The 17161-nt window shown below is 54.5% G+C and overlaps 1 protein-coding gene across 1 annotated transcript in view; it reads right to left on the bottom strand.

The window, feature by feature from the left end:
• Positions 1–17161, bottom strand: part of ADAMTS10 (ADAM metallopeptidase with thrombospondin type 1 motif 10) — a 101758-nt gene that overhangs the window by 10999 nt on the left and 73598 nt on the right. Inside the window, exons 15-18 of the mRNA XM_048830912.2 lie at positions 15745–15847; positions 3221–3354; positions 1676–1799; positions 1122–1202 (exon numbers count right to left, since the gene is read on the bottom strand). Of these exons, the coding sequence (XP_048686869.2) occupies positions 1122–1202; positions 1676–1799; positions 3221–3354; positions 15745–15847 (442 nt within the window). The remainder of the gene's footprint in view (positions 1–1121; positions 1203–1675; positions 1800–3220; positions 3355–15744; positions 15848–17161) is intronic.

Here is a 17161-nt window from a genome sequence, read left to right as displayed (position 1 = left end):
CGCACGAGCACTGCCCGGACAGGCATTGCAGCTGCAGGGGACTCCACGGTCCTGTGCTGGCCGCAGGGAGAGATGCTGGCTGTTACTCCGGGGACAGAGGCAGGTTTGGGTAGTGCCTTTCCACAGGTATGATGGGCTCACAAGTGTCCCAGCCAGGCAGGCCCCATTAGAGGAGGGCGTAAAATCCCAGCCTGCACCTTAGCCAGGAACATCCCCGGTGACGTGTATGCACCAGTAAATCATTCCTGATGGACTGGAAAGACTAGGGGAGCCCCGGTCTGTCCGACACCAGGGCAGGCTCTGCTCCGGGACGCTGCTCCCCTGGAACCGGCACAAGGGAGCCGGCCCGAGGGGTCCTTTACCCGGTCCGGCACCAGCGCGGGCCCTGTTGGCAAATGCTGCTCCCCCCAGAACTGCAGGGAAACCCCAGCTTAAGGGAGCTCCCTCCCATGGGACCTCAGTGCAGGCTCTGGAATCTGCCATGGTTCAAGCTCACCTGGCAGGTGACCTGCCAGGGGATGTTTACATTCCCCTCCCTTCCTCTCCCCTCGCTGTAATGGCTGCCGATCGCTTGAGAAAATCAACAGGCCAGAGTCTGGCTGGAAAGCCGAGCCTGAGCAAAACGCGAGACGGTCTCATTTTGAACCCCCAGTCGAACATGCTGGCTCCAAGGGAAGTGCCAAGGAGCCGGGGCGTGGGGTTTGTGTGGGGTTACATTGCTGACCAGAGGTGGAGCTGCAGCGAGATAGGGGGCATCTACACCACACACAAACACACCACCGGCCCCGAAACAGCTCCCCCATCATGCTTTGCAAACCTCACCAGGCACCAGGCTTTGCCAGCAGATGCCACCCCTGGGGAGGGGGAAAAGCTTTTCTCAGTGGTTAGCTACCGAGTGTTGAGAATACTTCACCCAACTGTTCCCTCAGGCTGGCACCTAAAACCCTCCCAGCTCCCCCTCCAGAGGAGATCTGCCAGGCAGGTCTTGTCCACACAGCAACCACAGAGAAGGGTGCCTTGGCACTGAACAGGCGTCTGACTGGGATTTCATTGGCTCTCCATCGTGACTCTCCCTGACCCCCAGCGTCACCCCTGAGCTGCAGACCCTGCTGTTTTCTCACCCAGATAGTTGAGAGAGAGGTTCAGCTCCCGGATATCAATGTGCACCGAGCCCTTGGGGATCCAGATCACCTCCCTGTAACCTGGAAGACAACCCCAGGGCGTGGGGTTAGCAGGGCAACTAAGCCATGCTGGGATTGGAGAGACTGTGTGGGATTGCCTGGGTAGGAGGAGACCACCTGAGCCCAGCGCAGGGAAATCAAGTCAAGGACCCCAGAATAGCCCAGAGGCATATCGGCACCCCAGGGCAGGGAGCCCATGGGCATATCCAACCCCCACCTCGGGGAGCCCATGGGTGTATCTGATGACCCCCACCCCACCCCGGGGACCCAATGGCTGTATCTGACCCCCATATCCCTGGGAGCCCACGGGTGTACCCGACATCCCCCACCCCGGGGAGCCCACAGGCGTACCCGACCCCCTCAACCCCACCCCAGGGAGCTCATGGGTGTATCCGACCCCCCCATCTCCTGAGATAAAGGCATTGAACCAGAAGGAAACGAGGGGTGGGTAAATCAAGCCTTGTTGTGTCCCAGCTGGGCCGGACGCTCCTTACCCCCCTCGGGCAGGGACTGGTTGAAAATGCCTTCGATGGTCTCGCAGGTACTCCCGTCTCCCCCACACACGCGGCACTTGTCCTCCTTCAAGTCAGAGCCAAGGACGCGGTCACAGCCCACGTGCTGGAGGGACAGAGCAGGGGGGATTATGCGCCTGCAGGGAGTGCTGGCCTCCAACTGACCAGACCTCCAGATGGCCATTCTGGTGTCACGTGGGGGGGTTCAGACATCCCCTTTGCCTCCCTTTTACTCCTGCCCCCTACCCCTCCCAGCTGTGGGGGCTCAGCACGGCTCCCCTGTCTTTCTGCCACTCCTGGGGGCTGGCAAGAGAAAGGGGTGTGAGCATGGGGCCCAAGGACGAAATCCGCCTCTCCCCATCCGCACCCCGAGTGCCCTGGGTGAAGGGCTGAGCATGTGTGTGTGGGATGCCTTACCGGGGGGAGGATTCAGCGCGTCCTCTCCACAATCTGCTTGGAGGCTCCTGGCACATGGAGCTTCGGGAGCTCCCTCTCCATGCCAGGCCATTTGGGTATGAGGGGTGCCCCCTTTTCCCTTGCACAGCCCTGCCACTTCGTGAAGGAAATGCCCCAGATCTCTCTGGCAACGGCCAAAGCTGTCCCTGATATCTGGAGGGCTTGGCTCTGCAGCACCTGGCTGGAAATCTCATGAGGAGAGGCTCCATGGTCCCTCTGTCCTCCGGCCAGGCTGGGCCCTTCACCCTTGCTGGGTCCTGGACCTCTCGCTGCAGGCGCAGGGTCAGGCCAGCGTGTCTCCGGGCCCTGATGCTGAACGCTCATCGGCTGGAGGCGGAACGTGCAGCTGCCCCGAGGGAGGAGGACGAGGAGGAAGGCGACATTTTCAAAGGGAGGAAGGAAGGGACGCCCTGTGCTTGTAATTAGCAGCCCCTGTGTGACAGGCTGATTCCTGCCGGGCTTCCACCGCACTCTGGGGTCCTTCACAGCACAGGCCCCAGCAGCTGGAAGGGGCAGGCTGGGCCTACCTCCAACTTCCCAGAGACTCCTGCTTATGTAGCCATGTCCTCTCAGACCCGGGAGGGACTCTCAGGCTCCGCCAGGTCCCGCATACCTTCTCCAGAGCTCTGAGGGCTTTATCTGTCTTCTTCTCAGGGCAATGCACAGCTACCTTCATGGCCACCCACTCACCCACTCACGTGGGGGAAGCCTCAGGCCCTGAGCCTGTCACACAGTAATGCTAAGCACCCACAGTGCACTCCCAGACAGGGCACGCCAGGACTATAGCCCACACTCCACAGATGGGGAAACTGAGGCACGAGAGGTGGGCTGACTTGCTCCAGGTCACAAAGAGTCAGCAGCAGAGCTGAGTCCATGAGACCCCAGGCAAGTGGGAGAGTAGCTGGCTCTGCTCTTTAACTGCTGTGCTGTGAGGGGGCAGCTGAACTCCCCACCGACAGCCAAGGCACATGAGAAGGGCCCGCAGAGCACAGGAGAGGGGCTGAGTGCCTGCAGGGAAGCCCCCGCCTCATCCCAGCTCCCGCCCCAGCACCCCCTGACCTCGGCAAGTACCTTGCACTCCCCATTGACACAGATGTCATTGGAGTCCTGCCGGCAGGGCGTCCCGTCCACCACGGCCGCTGCCCGCTCCGTGTAGAAGTTGAAGCCCTCGGCCAGGCAGTTGAGAGAACAGGATTTCACACCCCCTGCAAGAGAAACGGAGGCGGTTCCACCCACTCCAGCACAGCGAAGGCCAGAGGAGAAATGGCTAGGGCCCTCCCAAATTCACGGTCCATTTTGGTCAACGTCGTGGTCATAGGGGTTTTAAAATTGTAAATTTCACGATTTCAGCTATTTAAATCTGAAATTTCACTGTTGTCATTGTTGGGGTCCTGACCCAAAAGGGAGTTGGGGGGGGGGGGTGTTGCAAGGTTATTGTAGGGGGCTGCGGTACTGCTACCCTTCCTTCTGCGCTGCTGCCTTCAGAGCCGGGCGGCTGGAGAGCGGCGGCTGCTGGCTGGGATCCCCGCTCTGAAGGCAGATCTGCCGCCAGCAGCACCGCAGAAGTCAGGATGGCCTGGTACGGTCTCGCCACCCTGACTTCTGCGCTGCTCCCTGCAGAGCTGGGCGCCCGGCAAACCACCGCTGCTCTCTGGCCGCCCAGCTCTGAAGGCAGCGCAGAAGTCAGGGTGGCAATACCGCCCTCTCCCCCCCACAAAATAACCTTGTGATCCCCTTGCAACTCCCTGTTGGGTCCGGACCCCCAATTTGAGAGACGCTGGTTTCCCCTGTGAAGTCTGTATAGTATAGGGTAAAAGGACACAATAGACCAGATTTCACAGTTCGTGACGCATTTTTCATGTGCGTGAATTTGGTCAGACCCTAGTGATAGAGCTTCCCCACCCAGCCAGCTTCCCCCTGCTCTCCTGACGCCCTCCACTCTGTGCCTGGCCTAGGCTGCTCCGAGGGGTCAGGAGGCCCCACTGCCAGGCAGCAAGTTCAGAGCAGCGTCAGGCCTGCTCACTAACTACCCTGTGGGGCTTCGGAGCAGAGACAGCCCCCCCCCCACGCCTTCTGGGAGCAGCCACTCAGAGCCGTGCAGCCCTCCAGCCTGACAGGGTCTTCTTCCTCCGGGCTCATACCGCACTGAGCCCCAGCTCCCTGGGAGCCAGGACTCGCCCCTCCTCCCTTCAGAGTGCACATCTCTGTGACACAAGAGCACCCCCACTGCGTTGCTGTTTGTACTACGGCAGCGCCCTGAGCCCCCAGCCGAGCCTGAGCCCCATCGCCCTAGGTGCTGTACAGGCGCTCAGCGAGAGACAGCCCCTGCCCCAAGGAGCCTGCAAGCTAAACAGAGCAGACAGTCCAAGGGTGGGAGGTGCAGAGACTTACCCAACCTCCCACAGCCCGTCAAACGCAGAGCCAGGAATAGCCCAACCTAGCTCTCATGGAAGTCACTGGCAAAGCTCCTACGGGCCAGCGAAGGGAGCAGTACCGGGCCTGAAGCAGATACTGTAGCGTGTGTCATTTGACAAGGTCTCAGCCTTCAGAGAGCAGCTGAGCATCTGCCGGTGACTGGAAGGCTGTACCCTGTCTCCTACCAACTATGGTGCATTATGATTTCACCTGCACCTTCTTCCGCAGCACTGGTACTAAGCAGGGCAGCGGCAGGAGATCTGAGGGATTTTTCCTGAGATTCAGTTCTGGAAGAAATTGCAGCAGAAGAACTTTCATCCCGCGAACAAATTCTGAGCCAAGTGGCAAGGTTAGACCAGATGGACTGGCAGAACCCAGGACTGGCTGGACCAGTGGCCTCACTCCTCTGGTAGGGCCCAGAGCCAAGGCGCTCATCCGGACTCCAGGAGTGATCTGAAGCAGCCTAGCAGGAAGTGGGATATCAGTGAGAGGGACGAGCAGGTCCGATCTGTTTTGGAAGAAGGCTGCCTATGGGACTAGACTCATGGCAGAAGCAGATTCCTAGGGTCTGGGGACAAAAAGAAGAGGCTCAAAGTGGCTAGAAAACACACACACTCTCTCTCTCTCTCCCGACTGGACCTGTGCATGTGCCCAGTTTCCAGTGCTTGAAGTGTTCACTCAGTATTGCAGTATCCTAAGGCAGGTCAGCAACATGTAGGAGACTCAGGCGGAGAGGCATCCCCCAGGGCTGGGACACAGGCAGTTTCCTCCTTGTGGTACCGGCGATGCTCAGGAGACAGTAGCTCAGAACCACCTAGCTGAGTGAGAACCCCAGCAACTGAAATCTGCAAGTCGTTACTGAAGATCAAAGGGGCAGATGGAGGGAAGAGGCAGCCCAGCTGCTTGTCTGGGAGCCTGCAAGTTCAGTGAAAGCAGATGGAGGGGGAAGGAAGAGGGAAGTTACATGGGGGGCCGTTAGAGGGGAGTTTAGCTAGCTCCGGGCAAAGCCGTTGAAAATGATGACTGGGCTAGGCACTTGGTGAAGGGGGTTGCATTATCCCGGACTCTCTGAGAGCCAAGGACTATCGTCTACCGAAACTCTTTCCCTTTGACCTCCCCTCTATCCTTGAAGGATGCTGGACTGACAGTGCTACAATCAAATCACAGGCCAGGGACAACATGGGCAGGAGCCATACAAGCTTCTCCTTCAGGCTCACCACGATGTGCCTCGACGCTGGCTTGGGGGATCCTTTTTAAAGGAGAGCGACTCCACAGCACATTCAATCCTCAGCTTCCTGTCTGAGCTCACCAGGAGTGGCGATCGACTCTGTCACACCGACCCCCATCCGCTGGGCACTCCACTGAGGCCACCAATTCATTTCACAGAGGCCACCAGGCAGCCGACAGCTGGGCAAGGCCTTTAGGTGGGCTCTACCATTGGGTGGATTTGAACTTGTGACTGGAAGGTCAGAGGCTCAGTGTCCCACCCTCTAGCCCTTGAGACAGCTGGGCCTCTGCCGCTAGTTTAGTTCTCTTGGCCACAGCATCCCAAAGCTCCTGTGTCCGAGAGTTCCTTCCCCGAGAGCCATTACCGTACGAGACAAGTCTGCATGCTGTTACTCGACGTATTTTAGTGCCAGCAGGTGGTGGCTTCCCACGAGGATAGGGTCTAGTGATTTGGGCTAGTTCAAGGGCTAAGTGCCTGCCCAGACCATGGCCACAGGAGCACCTTTGACTGGCCTTTACTGAATGTATTTGATACCCTTGTCTTACTCTTCTCACTTCCAAACAAAACCACCCCAGCCCTTGCAGCCTCTCCTCCGCTGGAACCTCATTATCCCGCCCCACCCCCCCGGAAAGCAGCTAAATCATGACACAGCCTTGCTTCCTCCCCCTTCCCTGTCTCCTTCTCCATTTCAGCAGCTGTGGGGTCCTCTCGCTCTTTCCTAGAATACTCTCTGATTGCCGCTGTCCTATGCCCAGCCTTCAGCGGCCCAAACACCTACAGCCGCAACCGGCCCACGGCGGAATCATCACGGGCTCAAAAAAGCAGCCAAGACGGAAAATGGGAATGAAAAATGTAATACAACGAAGAGGAAAAAAAAGGGATCAGGGATTGGTGGCGTGAAGGCCAAATTTCTTCCTTTGCCTCAAGTGCCCTGACTTTGTTGCAGCACCTACAGGAACGGTGCAGGGCGTAAGAACTCGGGAGCGAGAGGGAAAAGCTGGCAGGTGTGGATCCAGCTCTGGGGGAGGCTCTGGAGTTTCCTCCTGGCCTTCTCCACATTACAGCCCAGGAGGGTGGTTTTTTTCTTTCGCTTAAATCCTTCAGAATTCAACTTCTTTCCAAGGGAAATCAGCAACTAGAAAAAGCGAGCGAGCGAGTCCTCGAGCTGAGGCCAGCAGAGTCTGGCTCCTAGCAGGTCAATCAGGGGTAAACTCCCTTTAGGCTCAGCTGCCGATGGAACACCAGCATCCTGTGTCATGTCTTGGCGGTGGCTATGTGCAAAGGGAGCCCAGCCAGCAGGCAGGCAATCTGGCCGAGCAGGCTAGTCCGCTCAGGTGACTATAAAATCCCAGGCCTCCCGGCCTTCTGCTAAATGTGCCTAGCTTATTAATTTTATCTGAGGGGAAAGTAAAACTGGAAACCGTTCATTTTGATCTACTGGGTTGTAACCGGTTAGGCAAATTGACAACCCATTTGCCCAGCTCAATGGGCAAGATGCCCCAGTAGAAGGGAGCAAGCCAGCTTGGGCTACTGCATGGGAGATCTGCTCACCGGGGTGAATTATCCAGGATAAAATGGAACAGAAGCTCCTACAGTGGGTGTCTATGCCCTTTCCCTGGCTGCTTGTACCAGCTACCCTGCATGGTTATATGCAAATACCAAGCAGCTAGTGTCAAGTTGTGCCATCCCGAGAGGTTTGTCTTGTAGATAAGGGCAGCGGACTAGGAGTCAAGAGAGCTGGGTGCTATTCCCAGCTCTGCTGCTAACCTATTGTGGGCAAGTCATTGCCTATATCTGTCTCCGCTCCTGCCCTTGGCCTGTCCTGTCTGTTTAGACAGTGAGCTCCTTGGGGCAGGGGCTGTCTCTCACTCTGTGTCTGTGCGGCACCTGGCACACGGGGCCCTGATTTAATTGGAAACCATTGTCACACACAGAACATTTCACCACGGGACCACGATGCCTCCCCGTGGCTATGATGCATCCCCCTTTATGCCTCACACCCTGGGCCATCCTACGGTTCCCTACGGCTTGGGTTCCGGTGTGGAGGGGTTGGGGGGTGGGGTGGGGGGCAAAAGAGCTGATCTATTGAGAGGAAGCACATCTCGGGGGGCCTCCCACAGCCTGCTCCCTGCCAAAGCTCAGGATGGCCCAGGGTCTGAGAAATCGCCCTGTGAACAGAGGATGGTTTATTGGCATCTTCCCCTGGCCAGCTGTTTGGCGGGGGATTTGAGAAAGGCTTGCAGCTGGGAGAGCTTTTCTTAAAAAAAAAAAGGTTTTAAGTGCAAGGGAAATTGAGAGAGAAACCTTCTCCCACACGGTTCTCTGCCTCGCTCACTCAGGGCCTCATCCAGAGCCCACTGAGGTCCCCGAGAGTCTTTCCGCTGACCCCAACGAGCTTTGGATCAGCCCCTAAGCACGCCACTTGGCGAAGGCTTCCCAAGCTGTATTTGTCCAAGGAAGCTCATGGCAAGCAGGCTGCGCTCCTGCGAATCGGTGGCAGCACCGGCCGGTATCCCGGCGCAGCCTCCAAGAGAAATAAACAAACAGGCCACGAAGCAAAGCCGCTCGGCTCCTTTCTAAGCCAGAAAACAGGGAGCTCGTTGCAGCCTTCTTGCTATTGGCATTAGCCGCGGGCATCCTGATCGCCCCCCTTCAGACAGGGATGGTCCCTCCTAGACCACTCTGCCCCAGCACGGGCCACGGAGCACAAAGACTCGTCCCTTCTCCCTCAATGACTGTTTATGGTGTTGCAGCATCGGTAGCTCCGGTTTCGGTTCGTGCCGTGCAGACACAAGGCAGAAGAGCTCACCGTCCATCGGGGCACAAACAAGCCACTGCTAAATGGGAAACGGCTCTGCGGCTGGGACCCGATTTGGATCTCCCCGGCAGCGGTGTAAAGCCCGGTGGCGGAGTTACTTCGGATTGGCAGATCCGATTCTGGTGGTGGTTCATGTATTTGGTTCCTCAGTGGAGGGAAGATTTAAAGAAAAGAAAGCATGCGAGCTGCTGTGCAAATGAACTGATCCCCAATGGTTAATTTGCGGGCTGCCGCCAGGCTACATTCTGCTGTAATCACGTAAACAGCAGGGCCAAGCCACAATTGTATTTGGCGGGGGGAACAACTGAGCGATGCAAGAAGAGGTGCCAGCTAGGAAGTAGGCGGCAATGGCCCAGCCTGGTTCTGGGGGGTGCTGCGCTGCTCTCTAGATACCATCATCCAGCTGAGAGGTGAAATGGAATTTCATGGTACTTGGCGAGCCTTAATCCTGGTGTCCTGGCCAAATTCCAACTTGGGTTATTGCAATGGGCCAAATTCTCCCCTGGCTGACGTGCTGGGCCATGCCACTGCGGCAAAGGGGGGGAGGGATAGCTCAGTGGTTTGAGCATTGGCCTGCTAAACCCAGGGTTCAGAGTTCAATCCTTGAGGGGGCCATTTAGGGATCTGGGGCAAAAACTTGTGGATTGGTCCTGCTTTAAGCAGGGGGTTGGACTAGATGACCTCCTGAGGTCCCTTCCAACCCTGATATTCTATGATTCTATGAAACTCTGCATTAACTTACACCAGTTGAACCAGCGACAGGAGTCACTAAGGGCAGAGTTAGCCTTCAGACTCCAAGGGGATCACAAGGGCAGGCAGTGCCAGATTTGTCCCATTCTGTTTAACTGATTCGCACCCACTGCTTCCCTGGGCTCCTGTGACACTCCTCACTTCCTGTCCCAATTCTGAGGCGTGCTGGCTCACTCCACGCCCCCTGCCTTTCCATGGGGGGGTCAAAGGATCTCTGTCTATCCTTTACACACCTCACAGGGACGCTATAGGGCTTTCTCAGTCTTTGCAAAGGGTTTGGAGATCCTCCGATGACAATGCAAATTAACGAAATAACAGCGATACTGAGAACCGACTGGGCATAGCCGCGTGGAACAAAGCGGCTGGAGTGGCTGGACTGCACGGGGCCGATTAGCGCTTTGCCGTCTCTGTCTTCCGTGCTTCGTCCCGACCTGCCTGACTCCCGCTGGTGGCTGGCCGTGGCTTTCACCAGCACTCTTCAGAGAGGCGGCTTTCACCACCCTGTGTGTAAAAGCAGGTACTGCCCAGGGATGGGGGCAGGGGAACCCGAGTGGCTGCGACTTGTCGCTGCTGCTCTCCGGGGTTTCCGATGCTGCGGTTTCTCTTTCCTTCAGCACTGGATGCTGTGGAGTAGCTGAGCTGGCTCAGCAGGGCTCCCAGGCCATTCAGTAAGGAATGGAGGAGTGACTTCTGCCCCTGGTGTGTGTGTGTGAGTGTGTGTGGGGGGGTGGAGTGGCCCAGTTCCACATTCTTAAAGTCCATTCTGGGGGGGCCTTTGCGAACATGCTCAGTGGGAGAACAGACAGAGACCAAATCGGTGACCCCAGGGGCCTCGCTGACAGCTTGCTGGGAATCTAACTGGCTTGCGAACAGCAAAATTCAAACCCAGTCCTGAATTCTCCCCACCTTCAAGGGGGTTTGGATCCAGCTCATCCCCAACTAAAGGCACTTCACTGTATTACCTGCCATATTTGTTTGCACTTGCATCTTTCTGGCTGGATCAATCGAAATGGCTCGTGGGCTGCATTGACCAGCAGGGAAGTTTTGCTGATGATCAGCTTTCTCCTGACTGCAGGGGCAGGGGCTGGTCATACTGTAGGGTCCTGTGATGCTCCTTTAGGGATCGGGGCATGCTTTGGGCTTCCCCCATGTGGAAGCTGAGGGCCAGATTTTCAGAAGCATTCAGTATCTGGCAGCTCCCATTGTTCTCAGTGGAAGGGACAGGGAGGGGGAATTGTTCGCAGGGGTCAGTGCTGGGTGATGGGCTCTTTTGAAAACCTGGCCCTGGCTCTGACTCCAGCTGAAGTGACCATGCCCTGAGAAGAGGGACACTGCCATGTCTACCAGGAGTAACGCCGCTGCTCACTGCGAGCGGCACGGCCACGTCACGTGGCCTGCGCTTGTCTGAGAAGCCACTGACTGCGGGATTCATCTGGGGCCTTGCAAAGTGGCCCTGCTCTGAAAGGTGACTCTGGAAAATGGCACAATGGGATCAGGCTCCATGCTAAGATTGCTCAGTTTATGAGAATGGGGTGGTGGTTGGGGGGGTCGCCTTTCTGTGCCGTGTGGTTCACCTGCTGGGATCATCTGGGTGCATTTCATCTAATCAGTTCCTTGCCATTTCAAAGTCAGTGGGCACTGATGGCTCTTTGATTTCTCCTGCTCTCTGCCTGTGGCATAGACTCCAGTCACCTGAGGACTGAAATAGCTTAGTTTAACTAAGGCCTTTGGGTTTAATACAGGGATGAAAATTAATGGCTTGTGGTATACAGGAAGTCGGATCTAATGGGTCCTTCTGGCCGTCAACTGTATGATATGGGTTATTGGTTGTTGTTTTTTACCTACCAACACTACAAATTCAACTGGGCTCTGAGATTCAAGCGGGACTCTTCACTTCTCATACATCCTGGCCAGGAATAAAGGTCTACTAGCCTGAATCCTGCCTTCCTTAATTATTACTATGTATTAATTTAGAGAAAAGTGCTAGGCCCTTTCCAAACCCAGAGAATCAGTCCCTGTGCCAAAGGGCATCCAAACCTAAAAGATGAAAGAGGCCAGGGGATGCAACATACAAACAAAGGGCCTGATTCTGCTCCCTCCCACAGCAGCGTAAACCAGTTGTAGTTCCACTGAAGTTAATAGGGTTACACGGGAGTAAAAGTGTATAAACAAGAGAAGAATCAGGCCCAAGGATGGCAGATCTTTTGTTACCCTATTGTCTTCAAATTTGGCCCTCTCTTACTAGGCAACCTTTCGACTTCATTGCAATTGCTTGGGGTTAAGTGAGATCAGAATTTGGCCCTGCATCTCGAATGGAGGTAACCACTTGTGTTGGCCATGCTGAGCCAGGAGAGAATCCAGCTCACTCTCTCCCAGCCGAGTTGGCTCTGCAGGGCGAATAGGGTTGAAAGTTTCTTTGTGCTGAGCAGCCCTGGCTCTGAATATACCCAAGGGGTGGGTTTGCTGTGTAAGAAGGGGCCACTTTCCCCCACTCCTTTTTCAGGGCAGAACCATGCTGGTTTGTTGGCTTTCTAGGTGTTATTCTGCACCAGCTCATAGGCAGCTGGGAAACCAAAAAGACTGATGGGACAGAAGCTCCTGAGCAACAAAGGATCATGGGTAAATGGTGTGAAAATTCCATATTTTGAAAACTAGGCTGATCCACAAAACATTCATCAGGAACACCAAGATGTGTGTTCTTCGACTTTGGTCCGGTCCATCCAAAGTCAATAAGAAAGAACAGCCATGGGTGCTTGCATTTACCCACCATGCTTTGCCGCAGAGGACGTGTTTTGTTCCCGTCCCCCCCTTACCTCCCCCAGGAAGGAATTAAAGTGCATAATAGCTTATGATGAGCAATCTCTCCTGTTTTCAGCAGACCCCGCTTCCCCACCCCGACCCCATGAGCTGCTCCCCACTCCCTTGGCTCTGACATTTGCCAAGAGCCAAATGAATAACTAAGTGAATAAAACAAAATAAACAAACAATTAAAGCCACATTCCAAGAGGTATCTGCTGACTGTTAAACTCGGACAGGCTGAGCTCAGTGCTTCTCGCTGGGTCTGTGTATCCTGCACTCCCAGGGTCTGGGTTCCAGGACCGTTATAAATCACCACCAGGAAAACACGCCATACCGGCCCCATGCAACACCCAACCTCAATTCGCCAGTGACCCGGCAGCTGGCGCCAGGCTTCCAGCTGACTGCTCCTACCCTCCCTGGGAACCGGCTCCCTCCCCCACCTGAGCCACAGGGATGCTCTGTGCCTTTAAACCTTGCTAATAAAGACAAGGGTTGGCCCTAGGCAGGATCTTGCCCAGCACAGGGCCTCCCTCCCTCCCTGTCCCACGCAATGGCAGCCATGTTGGCAAAAAGGTGGCATCCCGGTGCAATCACACGCGGGACATCTTGATGACCCTTGCTGGGGGAGCCGGCCAAGATCTGGGAGCCGAAGCTGGTTACCTCAGACAGGAGCCTATCTGAAGGAGCTAGTGGAAGGGGGAACAAGGAGCCAGAGGCACTTGGAGCTGGCTTTACCAGGTGCTGGGTACCAGATTTCCCTGCAGGGTGAGGCAGCAGCTCCCAGAGGGTCTATCCCAAGATGGCACCAGCTGAACGAGCAGAGAGAACTATGGGAACTCAGAAGAGACTCCAGGACGGAGCAGAGTATGTCCCAAGGGTGGAACTGATGCCTGGGAGAGAGAAGGGGACCAAATCCCTCTCCTGTCCAGCAGCCAGACAGGAGGGAGCACACCCCAGACCAGCTGGGCGGCAGAAAAGGAGAGAGAGAAGAGCATAATCCCTGACGGATCCTTGGAAGCTCTGAGGGAAAAATATCAGACGCAAATGGAGGCACCTGGACAGGCCACTCGGCCTCCTATATCTGGGAATGTTGATTCTGCCTCTTATTCGCTCAAAACAACAACATGGCAGATGGGATTGCCTGAGACAACCTCTTCCTTCTCCAGACAGACACGTAGCAGGCTCCCCTCTGGGGTCGCACCATGGTCTTCAGCAGACTTGCTCCCACTCCCAAAGGACACCCAGCATCACTCCCTCTGAGCTACCCTGATCCCTGGGGAGTTGGCCGGCCAGGCACCATTGCTGGCAGGGTCACCTCAAACCAGCCACTGGTATTCTCATGCGCAAAGCAAGTTGCGATAGTCCGGCTAGCGCCACCGTCCCCACTGAACTCTGGGGCCTTCATACGGGGCCCAGTCAGCATTTGCCTCTCAGTCCTCAGTTTCCCTTTCTTGCACTTTGGTGGTCGGGAGTGTCCTCTAATAATACTGACAACAATCACCATTCAACATGCTCTCTGTCATTGTAAACTAGACAGCGTTATCACAATGTACACAGTACTGCCTGGCTATTCCCAAGGTAGATGGAATACCTTGGTAATATCTAGCCAGTAGCTGGGACAGTAGGTTCGGATTTGGGGTACCTAGGTTGTATTCCCACCTCTGCTGGCATGACCATAGGCAAATCGCTTCCCTTCTGCGTGCCTTGCTTTCCCCATCTGTGCAATGGAGCTAATGATACTGACTTGTCTTTGCAAAGAGCTTTCAGGTTTGTGCATGAACAGGGTGCATAAGAGCAAAGTATTGTTATTATTAGTTATCATCACAGCCAAAAGCAAAACCAGGATGTTTTTAAAGAGCGACAACTCCCCAGTGCTTTGCAGACATTAACTTATGATGTCTCGTGTCCTCCTCAGAGGAAGAGGAGTTTTATCGTCTTATTTTTCAGATGGGGAAACTGAGGCAAGGAGTGGGGCAGCACCTTACTCAAGGTCACAGAAGAAATCAGAGTCAGAGGTAGACTGGAATGCAACCAGCCAATAGTTCACTGCACCAAGCCCCGTAGTCAGACACTAGGCCACGCCTATCTCTCAGCTGGGACGGAGCAAGAGGTCCAAGCAAGTATTTCAACTGCATTTTCCACTGTGAAATCCCTCGGGGGCGTTGTCTGACTTATTGCTTTGCCATTTTATTACATTTTTATTGATCCATTCCCTGCAGCCACAGCACATCTGTTCCTGATGCAGGGTCCCCCCGGGGAGGTAAGCTTATTTACACAGCTGCAAAGGAGTTCCCCAGTCAGGTTCATTAAGTACATGAAGGAGACGCACTGTTCTTTCTCGTTATTAAAAGATTTCTGCCACACAGATCTCCCCCTACCTCCTCCCTTTTAGCCAGTCACTTCTACAAGACCCGTTAGAACTGACTGAAGAGACGAGGGGGGCACTGCTAGCCACCAGCTATCTCAGAGGGTAGACTCCGCTCTCTTCCCTAGTTGGGCTGGACACAGTCTAAAATGCCAGGTGGTGAAACGTGAAATCTGTGCGTGTGAGTGAGCCTAGTGCATTATGGGAAGAGCTGGGCAAACATTTCCCAGTGAATAGTTTATTTGCTGAAAATTACAACTTCAGGTCAACCGAAATGGTCCACCAATTTCGGTCGAATAATTTAGGCCAGAAAAAAACCCAAGGGGTGGGTAGGTGGAATTCTGAAGAAGTCCAACCGTTTCAATATTTTTCAAAATAAAATGGGTCAACTTTTCATTGAGGAACAACATCTCATTTGGAAATTAAGCTAAATTTCTCTAAACAACTCCCCAGAGGGTAGAAACGCACCCATAAATGGAATGTTTTGTTTTTTCATTCGACCCCAAACAAAATTGGTCTGGCTTTACATTCTGACAAGAAACACTGAAAAACTCATTTCATTTGACTCAAAAATACCCTGCCTCCCCCGCCCCGGCACCAATTGTCCATCTAGCCCTAATTATGGGAGGATTTCCCTTTCCCTCTATGCCCATCAAGTGTTGGCCACGGCCAGAGGCTGGGTAGTGAACTAAAGTGAGCAGTCACTATGCAACTCCTGGTTTTATGTCTCTGGTCTTCTTGTTTATACCACTCAGAGATTAAGGAACAATCGGATCCAAAGAAATAAACTAAACAGCCCCTATCCTTTTGGATTTTTGTCTGCATAGCTAGGAATTTAAAAAGCAGCTGCATAGAGTAACACGAACAAGAGCAGGAGAACTGCTAGGTAGTGTCATCATGCCAGTTTCTGGAGGAGAACGATACTTCCATCAGCGAAGTGTGTTTCCACTTGTCAGGCAAGAGTCACTCTAAATGTGGATGCAGACAGCTTTTAAAAAGGGACTGGGATGCCACAGGAACGGGGGACCCCTGGAAAGACAGATTTGACGAAATGTGCGAATCTGCAAATTTGATGAGTTTGCAGATCCCTGCAGAAGGTGTGGGTGAGCTCCTATTAATAAGACTCTGCTCCAACTCCGGCTGCCAGAGCTCTCGAGGCCCAGAGATGTGCTGGTGAAGCAGCAAGAGGACCATTGCCGAACAAGTCCTGTGCCACTCACCTCCTCGGTACGTCTTCCAGGTGTAGTATTTCCCTCGGAAGGGGATGTTGTCGAACTCGGCGCACTGCAGCTCTCGGAAGTCATGGGAACCTGGAGGGCAGTCCTGCGGGACACAGATCCAAGTGAGATTAGTGGCTTCCCTAGAGCCTAGTGGAGAGCCAGGTTGACCATGCATAAGACCTACAAGGAGGAACTGCCGTATCAAAGCAGACCCATGGTCCTTTCAAATGGGCATCTTGCTTCCAACAATGGCCAGTGCTTGGCACGTCAAGGAGAAAGCCAATAACCCCTGCCAGTGATGTCCCTGGCCAACTGTAGAGTGCTATAGCATGGGAGGGGCATCTTCTTTCTAAACCCAGGGGTAGCATGAAGGCCAATGGCACCTGCCATTGGATCCCAACCAGCATAGGCACCGACTTCTCCTCTGCCCAGTGGGTGCTCAACCCCTGCCCAACTCTGGCCCTGTCCCCATTCCACTCCCTTCCCCCAAGTCCCCGCCCCGCCCTGCCTCCTCCCCTGAGCACGCTGTGTTCCCACTCTTCCCCCTCCTTCATGGAAAGTCCTAAGCGCCACCAAACAGCTGTTAGGCAGTGGGCGGGAAGCGCTGGGAGGGCCGGGGAGGAGCAAGGATGTGGCGTGCACAGGGAAGGAGGAGGAGGGGGCGGGTGGAGCTTGGCTGCCCGTGGGTGCGGAGCACCCGCTAATTTTTCCCCGTGGGTGCTCCAGCCCTGTGGAATCATTTGTGAATCATGTTAGGGGCCTGATACGTAGCCAACTGAAAGCAATGGGAAGGCTCTCAATGACTAAGGGGGAGGTTCTCAAACTGGGGGTCGTGGCCCCTCGGCATTGCAAGGTTATTAGGTGGCGATCACGGGCCACCCAGCTCTGAAGGCAGCGCTGTTGCCAGCAGCAGCGCAGAAGTAAGGGTGGCAGTGGAGTGCTAAGTCTGCTGTGAAAAGTGAGACTGGCAAAGTTTCTTCGCGCCCCCCCAGTATTAAACAATCATCATTACAAAAAACAAACTTTAATGCTTATAACAATAATTCAATACAAACGTGTTTTAGTCTTAATTTAAAAGTGGCAAGAAAAGGTACATTCATTTTAAAAAACAGGGTCATAAATTTAGCATTTCAAATAACGTTAAAAATAAAAATGGGGTTTTAATTTATAAGGGGGGCTCACACTCAGAGGCTTGCGTCGTGAAAGGGGTCACCAATATAAAAGGTTAGAGAGCCACCGGACTAATGCCATCAATGTCACTAGCAGCCTGCAAACGAATATAAAAGTCACAATGGTTGGAGAATTGCACAGATACAGACTGTGATCTGAGAGCTGGCAGCAATGAAATTCCAGAATCATAGACGTTAAGAGATGGCAAAGGCTCTATTCAGTGGCTCTCAACCTTTCCAGACAGGAG

Source organism: Caretta caretta, chromosome 25 (genome assembly GCF_965140235.1).
Source record: "Caretta caretta isolate rCarCar2 chromosome 25, rCarCar1.hap1, whole genome shotgun sequence".
In the NCBI taxonomy this organism is placed as follows: Eukaryota; Metazoa; Chordata; order Testudines; family Cheloniidae; genus Caretta; species Caretta caretta.
Note: the sequence above shows the minus strand (reverse complement) of the source record. Positions and strands in the feature narration are given on the sequence as shown.